This window comes from Salvelinus alpinus, chromosome 1, assembly GCF_045679555.1.
Source record: "Salvelinus alpinus chromosome 1, SLU_Salpinus.1, whole genome shotgun sequence".
Lineage (NCBI taxonomy): Eukaryota > Metazoa > Chordata > Actinopteri > Salmoniformes > Salmonidae > Salvelinus > Salvelinus alpinus.
This window is the reverse complement of record NC_092086.1, coordinates 54,257,639-54,281,321: the sequence shown is the minus strand read 5'-3', so window position 1 is coordinate 54,281,321 and position 23,683 is coordinate 54,257,639. Positions and strand designations below refer to the sequence as shown.

General features: G+C 44.6%; 1 protein-coding gene across 9 annotated transcripts in view; it reads right to left on the bottom strand.

The window, feature by feature from the left end:
- Positions 1-23,683, bottom strand: part of LOC139580732 (microtubule-associated protein tau-like) — a 39,517-nt gene that overhangs the window by 5,149 nt on the left and 10,685 nt on the right. For 4 of the 9 annotated variants that reach the window (XM_071409730.1, XM_071409694.1, XM_071409702.1 and 1 more), the window contains exons 2-12: positions 20,005-20,205; positions 18,708-18,794; positions 14,967-14,996; positions 12,288-13,565; positions 10,693-10,736; positions 10,059-10,238; positions 9,691-9,781; positions 8,919-9,154; positions 8,406-8,498; positions 2,618-2,699; positions 2,299-2,405 (exon numbers count right to left, since the gene is read on the bottom strand). In XM_071409730.1, coding sequence (XP_071265831.1) covers positions 2,299-2,405; positions 2,618-2,699; positions 8,406-8,498; positions 8,919-9,154; positions 9,691-9,781; positions 10,059-10,238; positions 10,693-10,736; positions 12,288-13,565; positions 14,967-14,996; positions 18,708-18,794; positions 20,005-20,188 — 2,412 coding nt within the window. In that variant the 5' untranslated portion in view covers positions 20,189-20,205. Of the gene's footprint in view, positions 1-2,298; positions 2,406-2,617; positions 2,700-8,405; positions 8,499-8,918; positions 9,155-9,690; positions 9,782-10,058; positions 10,239-10,692; positions 10,737-12,287; positions 13,566-14,966; positions 14,997-18,707; positions 18,795-20,004; positions 20,206-22,386; positions 22,498-23,683 lie in introns of all 9 variants that reach the window. The other 5 variants (XM_071409711.1, XM_071409739.1, XM_071409757.1 and 2 more) reach the window with 5 other exon arrangements.

Here is a 23,683-nt window from a genome sequence, read left to right as displayed (position 1 = left end):
ACTGATCTACTACTCACGCCACTCCTCTCAGGATCCCTCCCCCTTGACCCATCTTCCTCCATTTTCTTCACTGCCTCAGCATATGACAACTTCTGCACTACTCTAACCCTGGAAACCTCAACCTGCCTCTCTCGCACGGGACATTTCTGATCCCCAGCCCCATTGTCACCCCTACAATTAACACATACCACTACTTTCCCCAATACTACACATTCCTTTGTCTCATGCCTTTCTGCACACTTCTCACACTTAGGACCTTCCTCCTACACACTGCTGCCACATGCCCGTAAGCTTGACACCTGTAACAATGTAATGTAGTCGGCACAAAAGCTCGTACGGGACGACTTATATATCCTAACATCCCTTTGTCGGGTAAAGACTCAACATCAAAACTCAAAAGAACAGACAATGACTCTTCGGTTTCTCCACTCGCGCCACCCTGTCTTTGCGTCGCACCAAACGATGAGCATCAACCACCGAGAATCTTCCCCTCCAGTTGACGTCGGCGTTCACATTTATCGCTACCCCAGTATTCACTCCTCACTGGCACCCTTTTCTTGAGAACAAAACAATTCATATCTCTTGCCCCCATTCGTTTAACACAGAGCGCCTGCTCCCTCTGACCAGCAGAAACACATAGAATTATCACAAGACCACTTCTGGTTACCCGATTCCACAGCACCCAACTCTGTTTCCACCCACCCTGAAACCTCAAATGGATCAGCAAAAAAGAAAGGGTCCAATTTTTCCAAAAACTTCATTCACTCCTACTGTCACAGACTCATCTTTATCCTGACCCTCGGTGCTCTGAGAACTTGACCACACCTACCACCTCTAATACGTTGCCCTTCAGCTCACTCTGCCTACACTTTCTACCGTTCTTCTTTAACAAACCATCTCCTTTTTCCCAGCTATTTTTAACCAACTCAAGCTCCCCCTCTTCTTCTCCCCCTCTCTCTTAGACCTCCTCTGCCTCTCTTTTCCCCTCCAAATTCCAAGTATAACTCTCCTTATGATAATACTGCACTTCTCCTGACATACATCTTGTTCTTGCCTTGTCAAGGGACGCCATTTAACCGGCTGTCACAATCTCCATACAATCATCACAAACCCCTCGGGATGTAGCGCTCAACAGTGCATCCCACTTGTTAAGCAGCTGCTTCGTCTTGATGTTCTTCTTTATTAATAGCTACCACAACGCTTTTCCATTTCAAACAAGTGCGTTCCTCTCAACTGCCGGTGTCCTAGCCTTAATGGCAGTGAGCGTGGCATGTAGTAAGTGGGGCGTTGTGGGCGCAGCGTGTAGTGGGCGCGGCATGTAGTACGCGGTCTGCAGATAGACCCTACTCACGTGTTCTGTGGAGACTAAAAAGTGCCAATATTTGCATAATAGTTGTGATTGGAGGATAGCTCTAAGGGTGATCGAATCAGGATCAAATCCTCCGTTCTCCTCAAGCTCATTAATGATAGAATGATCATATTTGAAGATGGCAGAAAGGCCACTCTCTTTGGCACATGACATGGAGTGGATTAGCTAAAGAGACTGGTGCACAGGCTAAATGAGAGGAGGTGCTGCCACCCAGACATGCTGGGCAAAGAGAAGAGGAAGGAGAGCAGGAGTATGGGTCGCCAGAGTTGCCATTGCAAGGGAAAATATAATCTCTTGATATAGGCTTAACAATTAAAATATTGAGTATCTGATTTGGTGCCTCAGTTGCTTACTGTATTGAGTTTGAAATTGGCCTTCATGTACTATGTGTGGTAGAGCTTGTTTTAACGGCGATCAGTTACCTTGAGGGAAGTTTGTATTTGCAATAAATGTATTTATGATCTATTGTTAGGCTTTATATGAAATATTGATATAAAAAAGTGTTTGTAAAAAAAGTTTTTGTAAGTACATGACACACTCAGGCGTATGCCTATTGGCAATGCAGAGAGAGAGGCCTACTTAGTAATCAATGTGACTCTGTGTTAATCGCTCTTTTGCGTGACATTTTAGAAATGTTTACAAGCAAGTTTCACGGCATGCTCAGTTTGCTAGAGGAAGAGTTTGCCAAGCAAGAAGAGTGATCATTTAGTTTAGATTTCAGAGATTTGAAGCCAGAGAGAATATTAGCAATGAATTGTGTGCAGACTGTTGACTCCAGAATTCGGGCAGAATAATTCAGTGTTTCAGAATAGAAATGAGTAATTGATTGTAATAGATTTGTACAGTTGGTTTTTTTGAAAGATTGAAACATGAAAGTATTGTTTTTGAAAGACGTGCGAGTCAATTCGGACATTAGTGAGTCCGTTTACCTTCCGCCCGCCACCTCCAGCCACATGACCAACGTTGTCCATGGACCCAATCTTAGACTGAACCTTGAAGTCCATCTTCTCGGATTTGATCTCCACATTGCCTCCACCTAATGAAGACAAGCGGCATTCTTTAGCACGGCAAAGGTTATTCAACACATTTTCCTATTTCACATTCGTCAGGGAGCATAAAACTATTTGTTGATATGGCTGAGTATAGACCACCAATAGCCTCAACCGTAGTCCATGTTAGAGCAGGGTATCTCTGTTGCATGTTGTTTCATTTCAGTCACTGTAAGGTTTTATTCTGTACGTAAGTTACCTGGTTTGTGGTGAATGTTGGCCTTCGATCCACACTTTGACTGTACGTTGCTGAGGTCAATCTTTTTGTGAGTAATTTGAACCTGGATATGGCAAATGGGGAGAAACAAAGGAGATCATCAGACAATAGGTAGAATCAGACCAGAGGAGTGGTCATTGTTGGGCGATGCGAGGAGGCAGAATACAGAGAGCCAATCTAGAATGAGTCAGCATCAGTCACATGCAAGGACAAGGACACCACCATGAATGGCTTCCTGAATAGACTTGCTTCTAGCATTGTCCTTAATAGATATTGGTTGGAAAAAGGGAAAGGGGTTATTCTATTGCACCCACACATGAGAATTTCCTTAAAAATGAAAAGATAGCTAGAATATTTCAGGGAATTCAGTCATCGTTATCAAAAATCAGGCCATAATGGTGAAATTTGAATCTAAATGAGACAACTAGGTCTCAAATTTGGATGCAAAGGCCCTCTTGGGTACAATGCAAAGATGTTTCATTACATCTCTAGAAACTATGACGATACAATGCTGTCTTCTAACCCAGTTTAACCGGCGCCATGTATGTAAGGATACATATTTGATTAGATGATTGGATTACCAGCCTTTCACCTTTTCGTTTGAATTTTTACAGGAATATTCTCTACTACACATTCTCCCACGTCTGTTTTCCTGAGAAGCGAGACAAGATACCTGATGATCAGGAGGATGAAAGTAATCACAAAATGACTGACATTCATGAAAACAACACTTTTATAATCTATATATCTGATCAAATGTTTATCGAAGTAAATTGCTAAATCATAAAAAAATATATATATAAACTCAGCAAAAAAAGAAACGTCCCTTTTTCAGGACCCTGTCTTTTAAAGATAATTCGTAAAAATCCAAATAACTTCACAGATATTCATTGTAAAGGGTTTAAACACTGTTTCCCATGCTTGTTCAATAAACCATACACAATTAATGAACATGCACCTGTGGAACGGTTGTTAAGACACTAACAGCTTACAGACGGTAGGCAATTAAGGTCACAGTTATGAAAACTTAGGACATTAAAGAGGCCTTTCTACTGACTCTGAAAAACACCAAAAGAAAGATGCACAGGGTCCCTGCTCATCTGCATGAACGTGCCTCAGGCATGCTGCAAGGAGGTATGAGGACTGCAGATGTGGCCAGGGCAATAAATTGCAATGTCCGTACTGTGAGACGCCTAAGACAGGGCTACAGGGAGACAGGACGGACAACTGATCGTCCTCGCAGTGACAGACCAAGTGTAACAACACCTGCATAGGATTGGTACATCCGAACATCACACCTGCGGGACAGGTACAGGATGGCAACAACAACTGCCCGAGTTACACCAGGAACGCACAATCCCTCCATCAGTGCTCAGACTGTCCGCAATAGGCTGAGAGAGGCTGGACTGAAGGCTTGTAGGCCTGTTGTAAGGTAGGTCCTCACCAGACATCACCGGCAACAACGACGCCTATGGGCACAAACCCACCGTCGCTGGACCAGACAGGACTGGCAAAAAGTGCTCTTCACTGACGAGTCGCAGTTTTGTCTCACCTGGGGTGATGGTTGGATTCGCGTTTATCGTCGAAGGAATGAGCGTTACACCGAGGCCTGTACCCTGGAGCGGGATCGATTTGGAGGTGGAGGGTCCTCATGGTTTGTGGCGGTGTGTCACAGCATCATCGGACTGAGCTTGTTGTCATTGCAGGCAATCTCAATGCTATGCGTTACAGGGAAGACATCCTCCTCCCTCATGTGGTACCCTTCCTGCAGGCTCATCCTGACATGACTCTCCAGCATGACAATGCCACCAGCCATACTGCTCGTTCTGTGCATGATTTCCTGCAAGATAGGAATGTCAGTGTTCTGCCATGGTCAGCGAAGAGCCCAGATCTCAATCCCATTGAGCACGTCTGGGACCTGTTGGATCGGAGGGTCCGGGAACTTGCAAGTGCCTTGGTGGAAGAGTAGGGTAACATCTCACAGCAAGATCTGGCAAATCTGGTGCAGTCCATGAGGAGATGCACTGCAGTACTTAATGCAGCTGGTGGCCACACCAGAAACTGACTGTTACTTTTGATTTTGACCCCCCCTTTGATCAGGGACACATTATTCCATTACTGTTAGTCACATGTCTGTGGAACTTGTTCAGTTTACGTCTCAGTTGTTGAATCTTATGTTCATTCAAATATTTACACATGTTAAGTTTGCTGAAAATAAACGCAGTTGACAGTGAGGACGTTTCTTTTTTTTTGCCGAGTTTATGAATATGAAATTCAAATGACCAGAGGTCTCATAAAATCACTCCATCCATGATTTAAAACAAGTCTACACGACAATCTAGACAAAATCAGATCCCCAAAGCAACCTAAGCAAAATAGGTTTACTCTGATGAATAAAATGAAAAAAATAAAACAATAGGCCTATATGTTTAAATGAATATTGCTGGAGAAAAAAAAAAAAATCAGCCATACCCCACTTGTTTACATACACACAAACATATACACATCCAAACACGCAGCGATTTGCTGGTATGCAGTTTGAGCATGTATTTACGCAGTACAGACACATGGTGGTGTCAGTGCTGCATAGAGATACAGGCTTTCATCACATTATTCTCTACACACAGAACAGAAGCCCAGCCCTGTTCTCCAAGCAGATAGACACGACTATAGCAGGACTGCAACGCTGCAGCCACATCCAACTCAGTGCAGCCCAATCACTATCCATTTACCGGTACCACTATAAAATAAACTGGCCTCATAATTTCTGTTGTAAGAGTTGAATCTTACATCTCTACTGAGACAGCACCAGCAATGCATTAGAGGTCACTAGTTATGGCCTATATAAACAAATACTTCATAGTTATACAGTGGTTTCCCTAATGCCATGCTGTCTTGATTTGTAGACTATATAGTACAGACAGTATTGATTTACAGAGGTTGACGGGTGGTGGCGGAGGGGACAATGAGTTGGGAGGTTAATATCACAATTGACAGGATTCAGGTTGAGCCCAGCAGGCAAAACTGGTTGTAACGGTCATCGTCATTCTGTCTTTTGCGATGCCATAGGTTGTATTCTGATTATAATAAATGTTTGTCGATGTCTTGGTTAGCTAAAAGACGCCTTTAACTAATTATCGGATCGGAATATGACCTCTTTCCCAGACATCTTGATATTGTCATAAACGAGATGATGATTTTCAACTGGTTGTAATCGGACATTTTTAGAACCAGAAAATGACGTCATTATGGATTGACCACCCCCAAAGTTTGCCCGCCGGGACTGCATGCTCGCGGTCATACACCAACCAGGAGAACCATGCCACCATTATAAGTCAATGGCGTTCTACTTTGTCGCATCACTACTGCATTCACGTCATCCATGTCATGCAAGGTAGCAACCAGCACTGATGTCGAGGTTTTCAGCTCAAGACACTGAACCGTGTATTGGACTTGGAGAGTTTGAGACTACAAGAGCCATTGGGGTGCATCACACAGGTTATTGGAGACACATTTGAGGAGACAGATCTAGGGCAGACGGACCAAAAACACAAACTTGGCAACAGCATCTCCAGGCAAGGATGCCCTGCCCCCTGTAATGCCTTACCCATGCATCCGTTTTCAGGGACTCAAAGGGGCCAAGGTGCTACGCAACGGTCCCTGCCAAGCCCTAACCTTAAACCAGTGTCCCATTGCAGTTGAATGAAATCAAAGTTTCTAAAGAGATTGATTAGGCCTTTATCTCGGCTTTCTGGGTGGTTTTTGTGTTGCCCTCTGCAGAAAGTTGAAGCAAGTAAGATTTAGTCTCAGATGCTACTCTGGTCTACTCTTTTCTATTGGTCTAATCGGGCTTATTGTATCCCCGCTGTGCCAGGGCCCACTGTGTACATACAGTACACAACAAACTCAAATCATTTATCTAACAGATCATTCTCTTTTTAGGGAATGCCAAAGCACACAATAGTCCCGAGAGACAAACCTGGTGGATAAACCTGGTGAAAATACCCATCAGCCCATAGAAATCGAATAGATTCATTAATTATACTTCGCTGGTCCTTTCCTTATACTTTGTCATATCGTTTTGTGGAGAGTTCTATTGAGCGCACATTTAATCATAGTAAGTCCCTCATCGTTCTGGGTCATCTCATTTCAGGTCTGTATACTAAGGCTGTACTGTATCAATCCAAAGCCAGATTTAATGACGTCTGACGTGCACATTCCATTACTGTAAGGCATTTAGTCAGCTCAATGAGAAGACATTGGTTGACAGACCTGTGCTGCTGACAGTAAGTATGCTACGCTGCGCCATCCACTCTGGTCTGATTGGTCTGTAACCGTGACTCATTGAGAGAAACAATGGCTTTATTGGTGAGTGGGACTGGGTTGCTTGTGATGCGATAAGGTCAGCAATTCTCATATTCTAGGTTTTGAACAGATGTTGGAAACTTTAGTGTATTGTGTTGGAATTGATTTGTATTGGGTAGAAATGCAGATCAAATCACAATGCTTGCATTTAAGCTAGGCCAGTGTGGAATGAATCTGTAAAGGGCAACTGTATGAGGAATCTGCTTTGAAAGTTGCGTCTTTGAAAACTATGAAAACATTCAGCTTTAAGGGGACAAATGGCGGTGACCAGAAGTTAATGCAGTATCTCAAAGATATTTGGGCTTGATCCCAGCTTGAACCTCCACATGAACAGGTCTTATTGTTTTACATTTTATTTGGGAAAAAAATATGATTTAGGCTACATGTGATTTTGAATGTTTTCGCATTTGGAAAAATATTAAAAAGGACGTTTCATAACGTGCTGCAGCTGTAAGATGTTAAGACTTCAGAGAAGTGTTCCTACTTGAAACCATTATTTAGAGTGGGGTCTCATTTGTTAGGTTGAATATGGTCACATGCATCATACTTCAAGACTATAATTACCTCGGCACATTCATCTTATTTGTAATGTTTTTCCCATTTACTTTATTGATTTATTTAATGTTCCTGTATTAAATCAGGCGATAGCCTAACTGATTTTAAAGGAATTGAGTTGAAATATTGTTTACAAACTTAGATAGCTTGTGCTACCTACCATAATAAGAGAATATCAGAGATTAAATTGAACAAAAATGAAGAAAGTCTGTAAACTCCTCAAACTTAAGTAACTATCTAGCTATAAACTAGTGAAGTCCTCATTTAATTGAAGTCTAGAAGGAGCAGAGAGTGGAGAAGGAATAGCCTTTATGTTCTGGCCAAGGCCATGATCTGGTTCTAACTGCAGGAAGACTCAAGACCAAACCATGAGTTCGTCCTCACGTTACTCACGTTACCACCTCCGGGGACATGCTTGAGATTGTCTTTGGAGCCACACCTAGACTGAACACTAGACAAGTTGATCTTCTTATGTAAAATTTGCACCTGGAAGAGGTAGAGGAGAGGCGAAAATATCATCTTTCTGGCAGGTTGCTGCAGCAGCTGCAAGGCTGCGATGTGGATCTTGCTGCTGACCGCTATTTAGAAATGTACTTCAACCAGACTATCTACAAGACAGCCTCAAAGTTCAAGGTTAGATTTATCACCCTCAGAAGTTACAGGCATGAGGCAATGTCCTTATTTTACAGGTCAGGGATAACTGACATGCACTGATCTCAAAATAGTTACAGATCAACGATCAAATGACCAGTCTTTATGGAAGTGTGTGGGTTGTGTACTGTAGGAGTTAGAAAATGGGTAATGTCCTTGTCTGCAGTCTCTTGACCGCCATGCCGTCTGTGTTACTCACATTGCCACCTCCTGGGGTATACTTGAGATTGGCTTTGGAGCCACACTTTGACTGAATGTTACTTAAATCCATCTTCTTCTCAACTATTTGCACCTGAAAAAGTCAGGGGGGAGAAAGCGTTCTTACAACATCCAAGGAACTAATACAGAACAAACCATTTTTTATTGTTCTGGACATATTCAACAAATATTGTAAAGCCATTTGTGATCACAACTCAAACATAAGCTTTGATATGGCAAATACTGGAGTAGTACGTGGATTCCGGCCTGTGATAAACAACTCGAGCTTGGAAGAAAGATACCTAAGAAAAACAGCACCAGGCTTGTACATTTCAGGCCAGAGATCCTGGATTTTTCAGAAATCCCAGTTGGAGGATTTCCTGTTGGCAGATTCCCTCACCTCCTCTCCCTCTTACCATTGGTTTCTGAAAAACCTGCAAACTTTGGGAAGGTTTCTGGAATTCTTCAACCCTCCATATCATAAAAACGAAAGAAACCGGTTTCAAGCCCTTACCCGTCCTCCACCAGGCGAGTGCTTGATGTTCTCCGTGGAGCCAATCTTTGACCGGACGTTCTTCAGGTCGGGCATGGGGGCGGCCAGGGGCACCGGACTGCGCCCCCTCGTGGACCCAGGGGATTTAGGAGGGGTCCGCACCACCGCCACCTTCTTCACCTCCCGGCTGGCGGGGGACTTGGGTGCGCTGGGGCTGCTATAGCCACTACGGTCTTGGGGCGTCTTGGGGGAATCAACTACAAGGTTAGAAGAAACATAATCTAGGATTAGGTTATTCGAATCTATGTTGTGCTCCCTGAGAATAAGTATTCTGGAACAAGACCTGCAAAAGTTCAATTATTTGAACTAGGCGCAGTGATGTTTTGCTCAGCCTGTAGTTAAAGCCAAAATGCCCAGACACTTCTAGGTACATTTTTCTCTCCATCACGCCATTCCAAAGAGAGCACAGCAAACAGTGGTGACACCATCTAACATGCTGGGGATGTAAATGTAGTTGTCAAGCTGCCACGTGTTAGAGATGGCAAATGTAGGTATCAAGCTGTTGTTAGAGTTGAACCTTTTTCAATGGGGATATGGAGTCTGACCATATCCTTATCATGCTCTCTCATCTCTGCTCACACTCCATTTGTTAACCTCTCTCGAATTGGGGAACTCTCAATGGATTAATGGTGATTTCGTTTCATGTGTTCACGTTGTAGGTACTGCTGTACGAGTTTAAAGGAACACATTGAGAGTTGAGCATCTGTTGAACATGTCCTGAGTACTGACTGACCTCCAGCAGTGGTCTTGGTCTGCATCCTGGTCCCAGCACCCTGGGGTTTGGCACCTGGTGTCCTGGTGCTGGCTGTCTTCCCATCTCCAGTCTGGAAACCAAACAGCACGGTTACTTCTAGAATGGAAAAACTAGAAACTACACAACAAGCGATGAACCTGTGTTGAAACAAAAGACTCCGGACTAATTTGGGAAAGAACTGACTGAGTATTTGGGGTTTAGGAGAGGCATTGCATAAGATCATTCAACACCATGGAACTTTGAAGTATTCAAGTCATAATGCCATTGAGTATTATGAGCCTATGGATAGGCTGGCCTGAGCCTGGGATCGTGGTCAAAGTTGAGACCTGTCCTTGTGTGTTACTTACCCTTGGCCTGGGTTCTCTGGCTCTTGCACTGCCTGGACAGGGTTTAAATATTGAGCTGGGCCTGCTAGTGTTGCAGGCTGGGGCAGAGGAAGAGGACCAAGGCTTTTTGTTGGGGGTGGTTTGGACCGAGGAGGGTCGTTTGGGGGTGGATGCTTTGACAGGTGTGGTGGCGTTGGGTGTCTTGTGACCAAAGGTGGTAAAAAAGTGTTATGAAACACAAAGGAAAAGACAAAAGTGAACGCAAACAACATTTAAAGAAATGCATTACGATGGTGGAACTTAACAAAAACCTATAAGCGATATAGACAAACAATTAAAACCAATATAAGCAACTTTAAAAAATGTAAACAGTAAAAATCTTAAATTCAATATGTCAAAAACTGCGTGTGATTGGTGAATGGCTTTACATGCAGATGTGCTGTACTGCAATTGCAGAGCAAAACCGTTCGTTTTTTTAGGGCATTCAGTTGAAGGCAGATGGTTGATGCAAAAGTTTCTGTCAAATTTGAGCCAACGTGTTTGGAACCTCCTTTGCAGCTATAAAAAGTGAAGCACTAAGGTACAGCAGGCGTCAATATATCTCAAGGTCACTCCAGAGGTCAGACCTCTGGTCCACACATCAATTATCACCTACCTTTTTCTCAGCTGCTTCTTTCCCAGCCCCTGCACTGGCCTTGGCTGCAAGAGAGGGTCAAAGAAAGGGACCGAAAGTCAGTGCTAATATCATAGTCCTGTCTCATCGGCAACTTTGAGACCTCGCTGTACTAGGCTAGGCTAACTCTCTGAAGCTAAATTGCCTATTCATCCCAGACATGAAAATGCTAACGGACAATGCGTGTTAACTACTCTAGTTGCTGTATCCGGATGCTTTAAAGTAGCTTTTGGATTTCATAGTAATTGTCAGCACACTGAAATGAATTGCCAGAAAGTACATTTGTCAACTTTTATTGAACTTTCATTTGAAACTTGCCCCAGATTCGAAATGATCTGTGTGTTGACATTACACTGCATGGGGAGGTTTAGAACATTAAGTTGTTTTTATTCAAATCTAGAGTTTCAACAATGACTTCAAGCCTCTCGGCCTGATTTCGATCCCCCGAATCAGTCCACTCAGAGATCATAATACACTGTCGGGGACTAGGCTAATCATTTGAGGGGGGGAACTAAATTAGTTTTAGGGCCAATGAATGTGGTACAGACAACTGCTTAGAACCCGTCCTTTTTATTTAACGTCAGGCCTGCATGTTATTGGATAAGCAGGAAATTGAGTCTCCGTGGTGACTGTGATGCTTTCAAATGGTTAGTTAGGAGATTTCAACATTATTGCCTGCCTATCAATGAACGGTGGGAGTGGGTGGGTCCCATTAAACGGATTCATTATTTACACTCCAGTAATCATTTCGAAAAGCTTTTACAGAAAATGTACCTTTGAAACGGGAATCATTTCGTTATCATGTCATGTGCAAGTGCTTATCAGCCATCCTCTGATCATGACTGATAATTGGCCATTTAGGCAACCTTAAAGATGATTAGCATAAAGAGAACCAGTGATCCATCTAATGATAAGTAGTGTGAAAACAAACACACTCTGTGAGAGACCACCTGCACTGCAGGGGAAGATAGTATGCATGGATGCTTACATTAAACCTGAGAAACCATGCTGACTTACACTTTTCTGCACATATGATAGATAGGAAACAGTAGCCAGAGTGTGGTGTGTGTGTGTGTGTGTGTGCATACACGTGTGAACCATACGTGTGTGTGTGTGTGTGTTTCAGAAGACGGGAGGTGGAAGGAAGGGTGACCCATAAATACACAGTCACGATGATGTGATGTTGCACACCCAACAAAACATGCAAGTGACATGCAAAAGGGGCTGACCAGTGGACAACATTGCCAGCAAAAATTATTTGGGCACAGGAGGGTTAGTGACATAAACAGGGGCTGGAAACACAGACAGAACACAGACCAAACACAGAGAAAAGAGAAAGCTCGATAGAGAACGAATTGAACAAAGAAAAGACAAGAAAGAAACCGGTGGTGGTGGCTACAAGCAGTCCGTTTCATCAACCGAACACGTTCACATTTTGCGTTTTGTGCATGTTTTTCAGAAAGGGTGCTGCTTTATTGTGTCGCTCTAGTAAGAAGAAGAAAATATCTGAGAGAAAAGAAAGGAGGAGGAGGAGGAGGTGGAGAGGTGGGATTGATAAACTAGAACAGAAAACAGACCTTTCAGCTGGGCACCTGGAGCTTTTGCTTTTCCGCCCGGTGGGGCGGCATCTTTTGGGGGTGCTTTCTGAGTTTTAGCGGAGGTGGTCTTGGGGGGAGGGGCTACAGCGTTAGCGGTCACTTTCTTATCTTGCCTGACCGGGCCTTTGGCTGCTGTAGGAGCACCTCCTTTGGCATCACCTTTGGGGCCACTAGCAGGCTTGCCAGCCTTAGTCTTCGTTTCTGCAGGTTTGGCTTCTGCAGGTTTGGCTTTGGTCACCGACTGAGCTGCCGTCACCGCTGCGATGACGTCCTCGTTTGCCGACTCCAGGTATTGGCCTTGCGTGTCCTTTGAGGTCTTCACAGGCTCATCATCCTTCTGGACGGGCTCAACCTCCATCTGGGGCACAGCAATCATGGGCAGGGGACTAGCTACCTTCTCCTGCACCTCTTCTTCCTCCTGCACCTCCTCCTCAGTCTCCTGCTCCACCGCATCGCGGGCGTCTGGCTGGTGCTCGATGAGAGGAGACTGGTCCTTGATCCGGTCGGCTGCGGTGCTAGGGGAGAAGGGAGATCCATGGTCGGCCCTGTTGGAGTCAGGGCTCTTGCTCTCTGGGGGGATCTTGTCTGCTCCGTTCTGCCACCCTGCAGGGATGCCCTGACCAGGTGGGTGTCGCTCAGGCTCAGTGTAGTCAAAGGATAGGACGCGCTGCTTGGCTTCCTCCGGGGTCATGGCAACGGGAATGACAGGGGCGCAAACTTCATCTTTCTGCTGCTCTTCCTCTTCTGAGCTGACCTCACGCCGTGGCCTCCTGCGGATCGTTGACACCTCTGTTCTCTCCTCCTCTTCATCCTCTTCCTCGTCGCTATCCTCCTCTTTTTCTTCATCCACCTGCTCTTTCGTCCCCTCCTTTTCCATGAAGAGAGGGCTCTGAGGCTTCCCAGGACTGATCCTGTCTTCATAGGCCGAGGTAGGAGCCTCCTTGCTCTCACATACGTCCTTCTCATCCTCGTCCTCAGACCCAGAGTCGCTTAGGCTGTGGCCCACAGAGACATCAGAGACCTTGTCAGGCGAGCTCCTCTTCACCTCAGACCCCAGCGAGTCTGGGGAGAAGAGCCTTGGAGTGTCCCTCTCGATTGGGGCTTCAGGGGCTGAAGGAGATGCCCGGGGGCTTACCGACCCAGCCCGCTCCCCGTCTTCGCTCCCGTCGTCGGCAAAGCCGGACCTGCTACTGCGGCCGCTCTCTGTGGCAGGACTGACACCTCCTGGCGTGGGGCTGAGCGATGCAGTGAGCTCCTCTGGTGTGGTGGGAACCGGGAAGCAGAACGATAAGGGACAGAGGGATAGATCCACAGCAGGACTGTGGTGTTAGAGAATACCTCCTCCTCAGAGACACACATTCAACACCCAACAAAAGGAACAGAAATAAAGGGAAAGAAAGAATCGAAAAGGAAAGAAAACAGCCACTGAAGGAGCAGGAACACAAAACAAAAGGGCAAAGGAACCTTTTTTTTGCTGGCATCAACCGGAACAACAATGAAACATCAAATATATCAACTGCAATTATCTGGATCGTTTTGGTACCTAACTCTTGAGAGCTGTAGGTGTTTTTATGAAGAAGCTCCGTTTGCAAATCACATTCAATGCAGTTGCAAACGTTTTGCTTCCATGTTTCTGGCAGAAAAGATGGGTGGACTACACAATGAGAGCTATGAACTATGTATGTAGCTATGGGTTCATAAAAAGCACCTAACAGCTCGGACACTAAGCCCTCAAACTTCCTGCCTGAAAAATCAACCAAAATGCACAACAGAAGTCAAAGCAAAGCTGTATCATATCAATACAACAACAAAAAGTCTCTCATTCAACACAGTACTCACAATGACCCAACAGCTCTGAATTTCTCTCGCCCTTGGATTGTTGTGATATATGAAATTGCAATGGCGATGAATCAATGCTTGTCTGGCTGCCGGATTGTTTAATTTGCAAATGGGCCTTGCGGTGGAGGGGGGGGGGTTTCTGGCTGCTAGCCTCACATACAATACATCACGGTTTCTTCCTTTAAAAAGGGGGAAACTGCAGTTGCTACATCTTCTTCTGGACTTAGAAATTATATCTACCCATTGATTCTTGAATATAACTCTTGCCTCGATCTTAGTTCAAGCGTCATATCCCATCAGAACCCCAAAATAGGCTTGTTTAACTCCAATGTTTGTCGCGTTAAACAAATTCAAATGTAAACAAAGCATGGTTAAAACTATAGCTATGGTGTGGTATCACTCAGCGTAAGAACCATTGGGAAATCCTATAATGATCAACCTTGCTCTTGAAATCAAACTCCATGACCCACTTAAGATTAATACATTTCAAGGATCAATATAAAATTGGGAATCTATATAGTGAAACATACCAATAAGATGGTGTCCTCTGTTCTATAAAGCACACGCTGTGGTACTACTATAATGGTGATTGAGATGATTTGTGGTTCAAATCAATACTGGAGATTGTCCATTACTCTCAATGCTAAACCCGATCTTGGTTTCAATTGGTATAAGAGATATTGGGATGAATATTTGAAAATAAAAGATGATGATTTGATACGGATATGCATGGATGGTAGTCGGGCTCAAAAACTCTACTTCCTCATGGCTACATGTCGTCTGAGGAAGAGAGATGTCAGATGGGTATTGCTGCCATACCTTGACCTGTAGCGGTCATCCCTCTGGTAGCTGCGTGGTCCAGGGTTCGATGGGAGAGGAAGAGGATGGGGAAGAAGACAAAAGGGAAAAAAGGGGGTCTTCATTAGACTTTCTACAGGCTGATCTCTCCACACACACACACACACACACACACAACCAAGCCGCCTGCTGAAATAAATCCTCTAGTCTAAAGCTCGCTAAAACCACTAAGTTACTCTCGGACATGCGCAAGTGTAGTTTCAGGGACAGTCACGGCTGCCCTACACCGTCTATCTGTTGATCTACAGCGTCTTCAGAAAGTATTCACACCCCTTGACTTATTCCACATTTTGTTGTGTTAACAGCCTGAATTTAAAACGGATTCCTTTGAGATTGTTTTGTCACTAGCCTACACACAACACCCCCATAATCTCAAAGTGGAATTCCGTTTTTTCGAAATGCTTACAAATTCAATCAAAATAAAGCTGAACGGTCTTGAGTCAATAAGTCTTTAACCACTTTGTAATGGCAAGGCTAAATAAGTTCAGGAGTAAAAATGTGCTGAAGAAGTCGCAGAAGTCGCGTGGACTCACTCTTCGTGCAATAATAGTGTATAACATGATTTTTGAATGACTACCTTATCTCTCTGTACCCCAACACGTAAGGCAAGGTCAATGATACTTTGGATGATGTATCAGTACACCCAGCCACCGCAAAGATACAACCGCTCTTCCTAAATCAGGTTGCCGAAGAGGAAGAATGGTGACTTTAAAACGGTTACAGAGTTTAAAAAACTGAGGATGGATCAATAACATTGTAGTTACTCCACAATACTAATCTAATTGACAGAGTGAAAAGAAGGAAGCCTGGTACAGAATAAAACTATTCCAAAACATGCATCCTGTTTGCAACAAGGCACTAAAGTAGGCTTAATACTGCAACAACAACAACAAAAAGTTTCCTGAACACAAAGTATTGTGTTGTATTGGATTTGCCCTAAACATATTACCGAGTACCACTTTCAATATTTTCAAGCATAGTGGTGGCTGCATCATGTTATGGTTATGTTTGTAATCATTAAGGACTGGGGAGTTTTTCAGGATAAAAAAAGAAAATGTAATGGAGCTAAGCACAGGCAAAATCCTAAAGGACCTGGTTCAGTCTACTTTCCAACCAACATTGGGAGATGAATTCACCTTTCAACAGGACAATAACCAAAAACACAAGGCCAAATCTACACTGGAGTTGCTTACCAAGAAGACAGTGAATGTGCCCGAGTGGCCGAGTTACAGTTTGGACTTAAATCTTCATGAAAATCTATGGCAAGACCTGAAAATGGTTGTCTAGCAATGATCAACAACCAATTTGATAGAGCTTGAAGAATTTTGAAAAGAAAAAAACAAACAAATATTGCACAATCCAGGTGTGGAAAGCTCTTAGAGACTTACCCAGAAAGACACAGCTGTAATCGCTGCCAAAGGTGCTTCTACAAAGTATTGACTCAGGGGTGTGAACACTTATGTAAATAAGATATTTTGGGATTTTATTGTCAATCAATTTGCAAAAATGTCAACAACAAAAATATTCACTGTCATTATGAGCTATTGTGTGTAGATGGGTGAATTCAGGCTGTAACATAAAATGTGGAATAAGTCAAGGGGTATGAATACTTTCTGAAGGCATTGTACCTAACATTTTCTGGGGTGGGGGTGGGGGGGTTAGCATAGGCGTTAATAAGAAATGCCCATCGGCAAATTTCGATTTCAGGAAAGCTTGATGATTCCTCCATGTCAACCATTAACAGTTCTCAGTCTGCAAGCTCAGCATCATCACAGTGGCTATAAATGATTTTGCCTACAGCTAATAGGGCAGTCAGAGTCACTGAACCCCAGTTAAGGTCTAAAGCACCAGACACATGCACCATGGTCCTTGTATTACAGTTGGCTATCCTGTATTGACAAGTGTAACTTACAGACTATTGCTGGTAGCAGACACACAATAAGACTCAGTGAAAGGAACACGAGTCCCTACAATGTAGGCCTAAATCTAGATATCTAGCCCCTGTTCTCTTGTCCTGCGGTATATTGCTCATGCCAGTGGTTCAAGGAAGGTTTTGGAGGAAGTGAACTAATTACATTACGCATGTAGTTCTATTCATGGAAATTGCTCAATCTTTCATGTTTTCGTGGACAGGGGTTAGAGCCCACGGTCGTCTGTAGAGCACAGCGGAGCAGACACTGTGGTATCTATAGCTGTGGGCTGTCGTCGAGAACACAACCACCATAGTGCCTTTTGTCCTTCTGGCAGTACCATAAATCATTGTTGAATAAAGGCCCACTGACAGTTGAGAGACCTGGAGTCACTGAGTGAGTAAGTAGCTAAAGGGGTTATAACACCAAGGACGCAATTATACGAAGCATTGTGAACCTCATGACCATCACGTCCTACGGTAAATGAACCGAGTGTGAGGATGAAGGAAGTCCGTGACATCAATCCTACGAGCCATGTTTAAAATGCTCTGGGGGTGACTAGCTATGGCTCTATAGGGACGTGGGGTTCAGCCTTCTGCTACCATGGCTCCACCGTGCTGACCAAGGCCACAGCACCAGTTAAGTGGTGACCATATTGACCCATTAGCCAAGAACCCCCCCCCCCCCCCCCTTTCACTTATTCTGAGGTTGGCCTGTTGGCCGTGACTGTGAGAGAGCATGTTACTGCAGAGTGCCACTTAAACAACGCCCTTATCAGATCCAAAACCACAACGGTTCTTAACTTACTGACCGCCGGCGGGGCAATTGTCTAAATACAGGAAGCTTACGTCCACTGTCTTTGTCGTGACGACAGCCTAAAACTTCACGCCAACAGTAAGGATGCTGACAATCATGAATACAAGAGCCACAACTCTAGGCCTGATGCTACGATCTGGGGGGGTTGGCTGTGTGACCTGAATAAAAAGTGTTCTGAAAAGCCTCAACAACAAGAGAGCTCACCCACACATAACTCAGAACAGAACTCAGAAGCATGGCGTAATGATTAATAATATAAAAATGCAATTTATGAACAGAAGCAGGAAATATTATGGATTGTTGAGAGTCCAGCAGCAGGGGAGCAACAGAATCATCCTTAAATCCTGACAAGAGATTTCATTAAAAATGCATTAGGAAGGAAAGGCAGACGCCCTCAGAAGAACTGACCTTTGTCTGTAGAAATGAGAGAGCGAGAGAGAGAGAGAGAGAGAGAGAGACAGAGACAGAGACAGAGGCAAATATTTTTTTTAAAGCATTGGTCGATGTAGACGGTGATTACGTAAACTGAAAACTGGAGGAAGAGAAGAAAGGAAAACAGAGGAAAAGAGGTTAGCAGCACATGATTTTGGGGGATACAACGGCACTCAGGGGTATCTGTGAAAAGTGAAGCAGGCAGCTGTGAAGCAAGAAGCGAAAACAAATGCATGTTGAGGTAGTTGTGACAAGAAGCTGGATGATGATTCGCGAAGAGGCTGAGGCCAAAAGAACCAATGAGCAAATTGCTTTTGAAGCCACAACAAGAGGCACAATCACAACCAGAGGTGGACTCAATTCCATTTCATAATAATCTATTCACGATCAATTTATGATTCGTTTATGAAGTATTTCAAGATTCCTGAATCAATTCCTGAAACATTTCCTGAATGAACACTAATCAAAATGAAAATGAGCCCAACCCTGCAGCTCACACAGCCCCTATTAGATACAAAGGGGTCGGAGGTGAGGAACGGCATACCCGAGAGGGCGCTCTTCGACACAGAGACCTCTGACACTGGTGCTTGAGGCTCTGATTTCAGTTCCGGTGACAGCTCCAGCAATTCTTCTACGAGAGACAGAGGCAAGATTATTCGTTTGTGAGAGAGATTTTTTTTTAAATAAAAAATAAATAAAAACAGGCATCACCTCAGGTTAGCGGGAACAAAAGAGCGGGCTAGCCTATATTTTGAGGTAGGTGGTTGGTGAACATATTGAGGACGCAGCGAGGCAGTTAAGAGGTATAGTGGAATATATTTTTGAAAAAAGAACAGCCCCCCAGTCCCAGTGTGGCCTACATTTCCAACTCAAAACACAAGATGCCTTGCTTTAGAAGTTGTTCATTTTCTTCTTCAGTAGTGTAGCTTAAGCTGTACAATAAGAGTGGAAGTATTGCTCTTCTGCTCCCTAAAGAGGAAGTATTCTACGCGAAGACAAATGCTAAGGATAGAAATACCAGATTTGAGAACTTAAAGCCACATCCTTGATGGAATATCTCTTCCATCCTTTTCGAGATATACTCTGGCTATATCATGTCATATTTAGGCCTCATATGGTCACTGGCATACTGTCGCCTACAGTACAGTAATCACAACCTAAAATGCTGGGACATCTGGGGCATGTCATCCGATAGAACTGGGCAAAGCTCTGTACGTTATAGGGACATTGGGAGATTCAGGTGTACTCTACTGTACCTGTAGGCTTCCAGTCATTGCGCTAACAATAGCTAGCATTGGCTACCTCTAACTTCCTTCATACTGCACGCAGAGACACACAAATGGTATCCACGAGTTCACCTGACTCTGGGGAAGTAGAACCATTGCCAGAATCCCGTAGTGTCCCTTGAAGATCCTCTGTAGATGACACTCAAAACCAAAGCGTGTTTATATTATTAGCGGATGCTTCCGTCTCCCTGCTAGTGTGGCCTGTCAGGATTATTAGTTTCAACATCGATCCTGTTCTCTGGAAGAGAGAGTTGGGTCTGTTTAACACACTATAGAGTGTCTGTCTGAGGAGACTGATGTCTGTAGGGTTATTTAACCATGCAATCTAAGGAAGGGTAATGCAGAGAACAATAACATCCTTTGCTTCCATCTGTCTGGACGCAACAGATCGCCACGGTCTGCTTTTTAACTATTAAGGCCTACAAGAAACAGCTTGACCAGATTCTAAGAAACCGTGACACTGTTTCCCCAAGAACGTGTATCTGATGCCCTCTTTCCCATAACCACCCTCTGCTGTCAGGATCTACAGTCCTGGTGACCTAGTCCATCACTGACCTTCCATGTCCCCAGATCCCATGTGTGCGGCTGGCATCCCGTTAGGCTTCTTGACCTCCTGCTGGTCCTGGGGTTCTTTCAGCGTCATGTTGGCCAGGGCAGCCGAGGCCATGGTCTCCCCGGAGTTGAATTGCACGGCGGCGTGGCCGTCCAGGCTCGAGTTGAAGTCCTGATGCTGATCCATGGTGAAACGAGTTCAGGCTGGGAGGAGAGGAGACAGACAGAAGAAGAACCATGGAGTTAATGCTCTACTTCGTTTTGATGCTATCCACATGAGACTACTGTGGCAGGTGGAAACAGATAATGACTGAATTTTGATAATGCCTTGAAAGAAATGAGATGGTGCCGTATCACACTTTTCAGACCGCATGGAACCCGGGCTGAACTGAGAGGATTCTAAGCATTGCTTTGTTGTTGGCTTACTTAAAGTGGGTCGGAGGAGCAGAGGCGTGCGAGAACCAACCACAGTTGGTGGGATCTCGGTAATGGGCTACAAAGGAAAAGGGTGAAGGTGACAGAGAAGTCATTGACAACGATTCCAAATCGACACCCAGCACACATGCTTGTTCCCCACAGACAGGGATATGGCTGCTGAGCTAAAGAAAGACAGATACCAGCACACTGTTGAAATCTCCCCCGGTTTTATTGTGGAGTGTTTTCGACCCAGACCCTAAGGTCTTAGTCACCAACCCAGACCCTTCGTACAAGAACAGCAACGGATTTGTCCACTCATCCCAGGCAGCCCGAGCCTGATCCCAGATCTGTTTGTGCTGCTGTCTTGCCAACTCCTATGGCCATTGTCACACCAACGGGCTGCAACGCTGCGATTTCCATGTCGCCCCCTCATAGGGACCGATAGGGACAATCAGGACTTTTTCTTTGTCTTATATAAGCTTTATGTAATCAAAGGACTTTGCTAACGCAGAGACAGACAGTGGTGCAACAACAGACTGACGGGCTAGGGGAAGATGAAATTCCAGAAACATTTGTCTAGACTCTGACTCCCTTTCTCAGTGATCGTGATTTGAAATGACAGGCTAGGTTGCTTTGTTTCTTGAGGCTTTTGCTAGGTAGGCCCTAAAGATCCATCATTTCTAATGTGGTACCAAAGGACATGTCAATGCAATGTCGGCCTAATGTCTCAATGTAGCTTGACCTAGCCTGTTCTTCCCCGATCCGAGGCCCCGAGCAAAGCTGCCACCTCAATAGTGAGTGTGGAGAGACAACACCTAGGCTATTCGAACCTTTTGAGTTACTCTACAGACTCAAGGCAATCCTCCTCTTCCTCAACTAAGCTTGGATAATCGTGATTCATCGTGATATTGAGCTACGAGTATGAGCTACTTCCCTGTAACGGATGTCATCATGTCAGGGACGGTGTACTGTAATGTGAGCATGCTCCTACTTGTTATGAAGCAAGATGAGGAAGTGGCCAACTTAAACACTGGCCAACCATGAGAGTTCCTCTCCTGCTCTTGCAGAAACAGCAGCTCAAAGACTACACAACACACACACACACACACACACACGCTCCTCCTCCTCCTGCAGAAACATGCTGTGCACTGCAGCTCATAGAGACCACAAGATCAGATGCACCAATCATAGGGTCATATTAATGCGGGGGGGGGGGGGATTTCCTCCTGTCTTCTCAAAGGGGAAGAGAGAGTTCCTCTCAAAATACACACGGCAGCAGCTCAGTGCGTGACAACCTGCCAGGCATATCCTGTTTCTGTTTCCTTGAGTCCAGCGGTTTGGCTGGTGTTATGTGGACGAGTTGCTGTGTTTCTTATTAAGCGGGCGATTGCTTTCTGTTATGCTTTTGGGGGTCATCTTGCGTGCGTATATTTCCTGAACCAACTTACAAGACTGTAGGACTGCGTCATTCAGCGATACCGCACGGAGGACTGTTTTTCAGTTTGCTGACAACACAAATCAGCACCTGCTTTGGACTGATGCCTAACACTTCTCTCTAAGGCGTGCCAACCAGTCAAGGGCACAGTTGTCTATATTTGGCCGTCTCTATAGACTCATTTACAGCAGTGAAACACCAGTGTTCTGACAAAGAAGATCTCCATTACAAGTAGCCTCTCTTTTTTTTCATAGGACCTCACTCTAAATAGACATAGGCCAATAGTAACAGGTTGAGATCTGGCCATTGTGAGATCGAAGCACTTGGCAACTGTTAGCTAGCCTATGTCCTGGATAAATAGTATACGATATAAGTATTGGCAAAGTTAGTCTCAATGCCTAGTAGGAAAAACATCAAATCAGGAGGGTCTAGTCCTCGGAACACACAGCATTTAACAAACAATGACCGGACTGCAGTGATCTTCAGACATCATTTCATTTCTCCCAGTGACAGAGGTCGGGGGATGGGCGTACTGGGCGAGGGAGAAGGGCTGAAACCATGTTCTGGCCAAGCCCACCCTGTCATTTGTAATGGCCTGCGACTGGTCTGGCAGCTGTTTTCTGATTCTCTTTGTGGGCTGATTGCTGGAGGGAGGGAGGGGGAGAGAGAGAGAGAAAGAGAGAGAGCGCGTGGGAGAGAGAGACAAAGAAGAGCTACAAAGAGCATCACAGCCCGACGTGTACCAGAACCACAGACCTCCTTATGCACTGTCAATCCACTGCAATTGGTCTACCTTAAGGCAACAGGGATCCTCAAATCAATCAAGAGGTGTCCGAGTTGGTTTAAAGATCTATAATCTCAGCTAAAATCAGACACAGGGCTTGAACAAAGAGGTACAGGGAAAGAAATGCTAAATGCGAATAGGCTCACTCAGTTACTAAAAAGAGGAGGGCCCAGGGCCCCATTTATCGGCTTGTTGGAGAGGTACTAAGAAAGGAGGCAATTATCCAAAAAGCAGAGGGGAGGGAGGAGAGGAGACCAAATTGGTGATGATTTTTGATCTGAAATGCCAGAGGGGCAGATGGATGCTCATGTTAATCCTCTGTTGAACGTCTCACAGGCGTTTACACCTAATCTTTGTCCCACACTCACCCTCTAACGGGGCGGCAGGTAGCCTAGTGGTCAGAGCGTTGGGCCAGTAACCGAAAGGTTGCTAGATCGAATCCCCGAGCCGACGAGGTAAAAATCTGTCGTTCTGCCTCTGAACAAGGCAGTTAACCCAATGTTCCTAGGCCGTCATTTTAAATGAGAATTTGTTCTTAACTAGTTAAATAAAGCAGGGCCAATCATCAATGAGTTGGCTAGGATTTTCTACGCGCAACAGAACGAACACACGCATCATTAGCTGCACTGTGATTTAAATTTGTGGGAGGAAAAAAACGATTCATCCCCATTTTCGTTTTAAAAGTTCACACCAATAGTCAAGGAACATGTCATCAAAGGCAAAGCACATAAACATGTACATTTTCTCCACGATTAGCCTAGCCTACACCCTGTTTATGTACTGTTGATTTGTTAGTCCTGATCATTTTTTCCCACCCGAGCATTGAGTTAGAGACAAGACAATAACGTGTTAACTCTTGTCTCTATTGTCTTGTCTCTAACTCAATGTCTCTATTTGACATAGCTTCAAAGTGGTCAAATCTCAGAGCATGTTACCGACTATCACCTAAAAACTCCCCAGTACCCCATCCCATGTCTTCTCCCTCCCTGTCATCTCCTCTGTGGATCGTCTTTGTGTAACACTTAAAAGGTGCAATATGCAGAAAT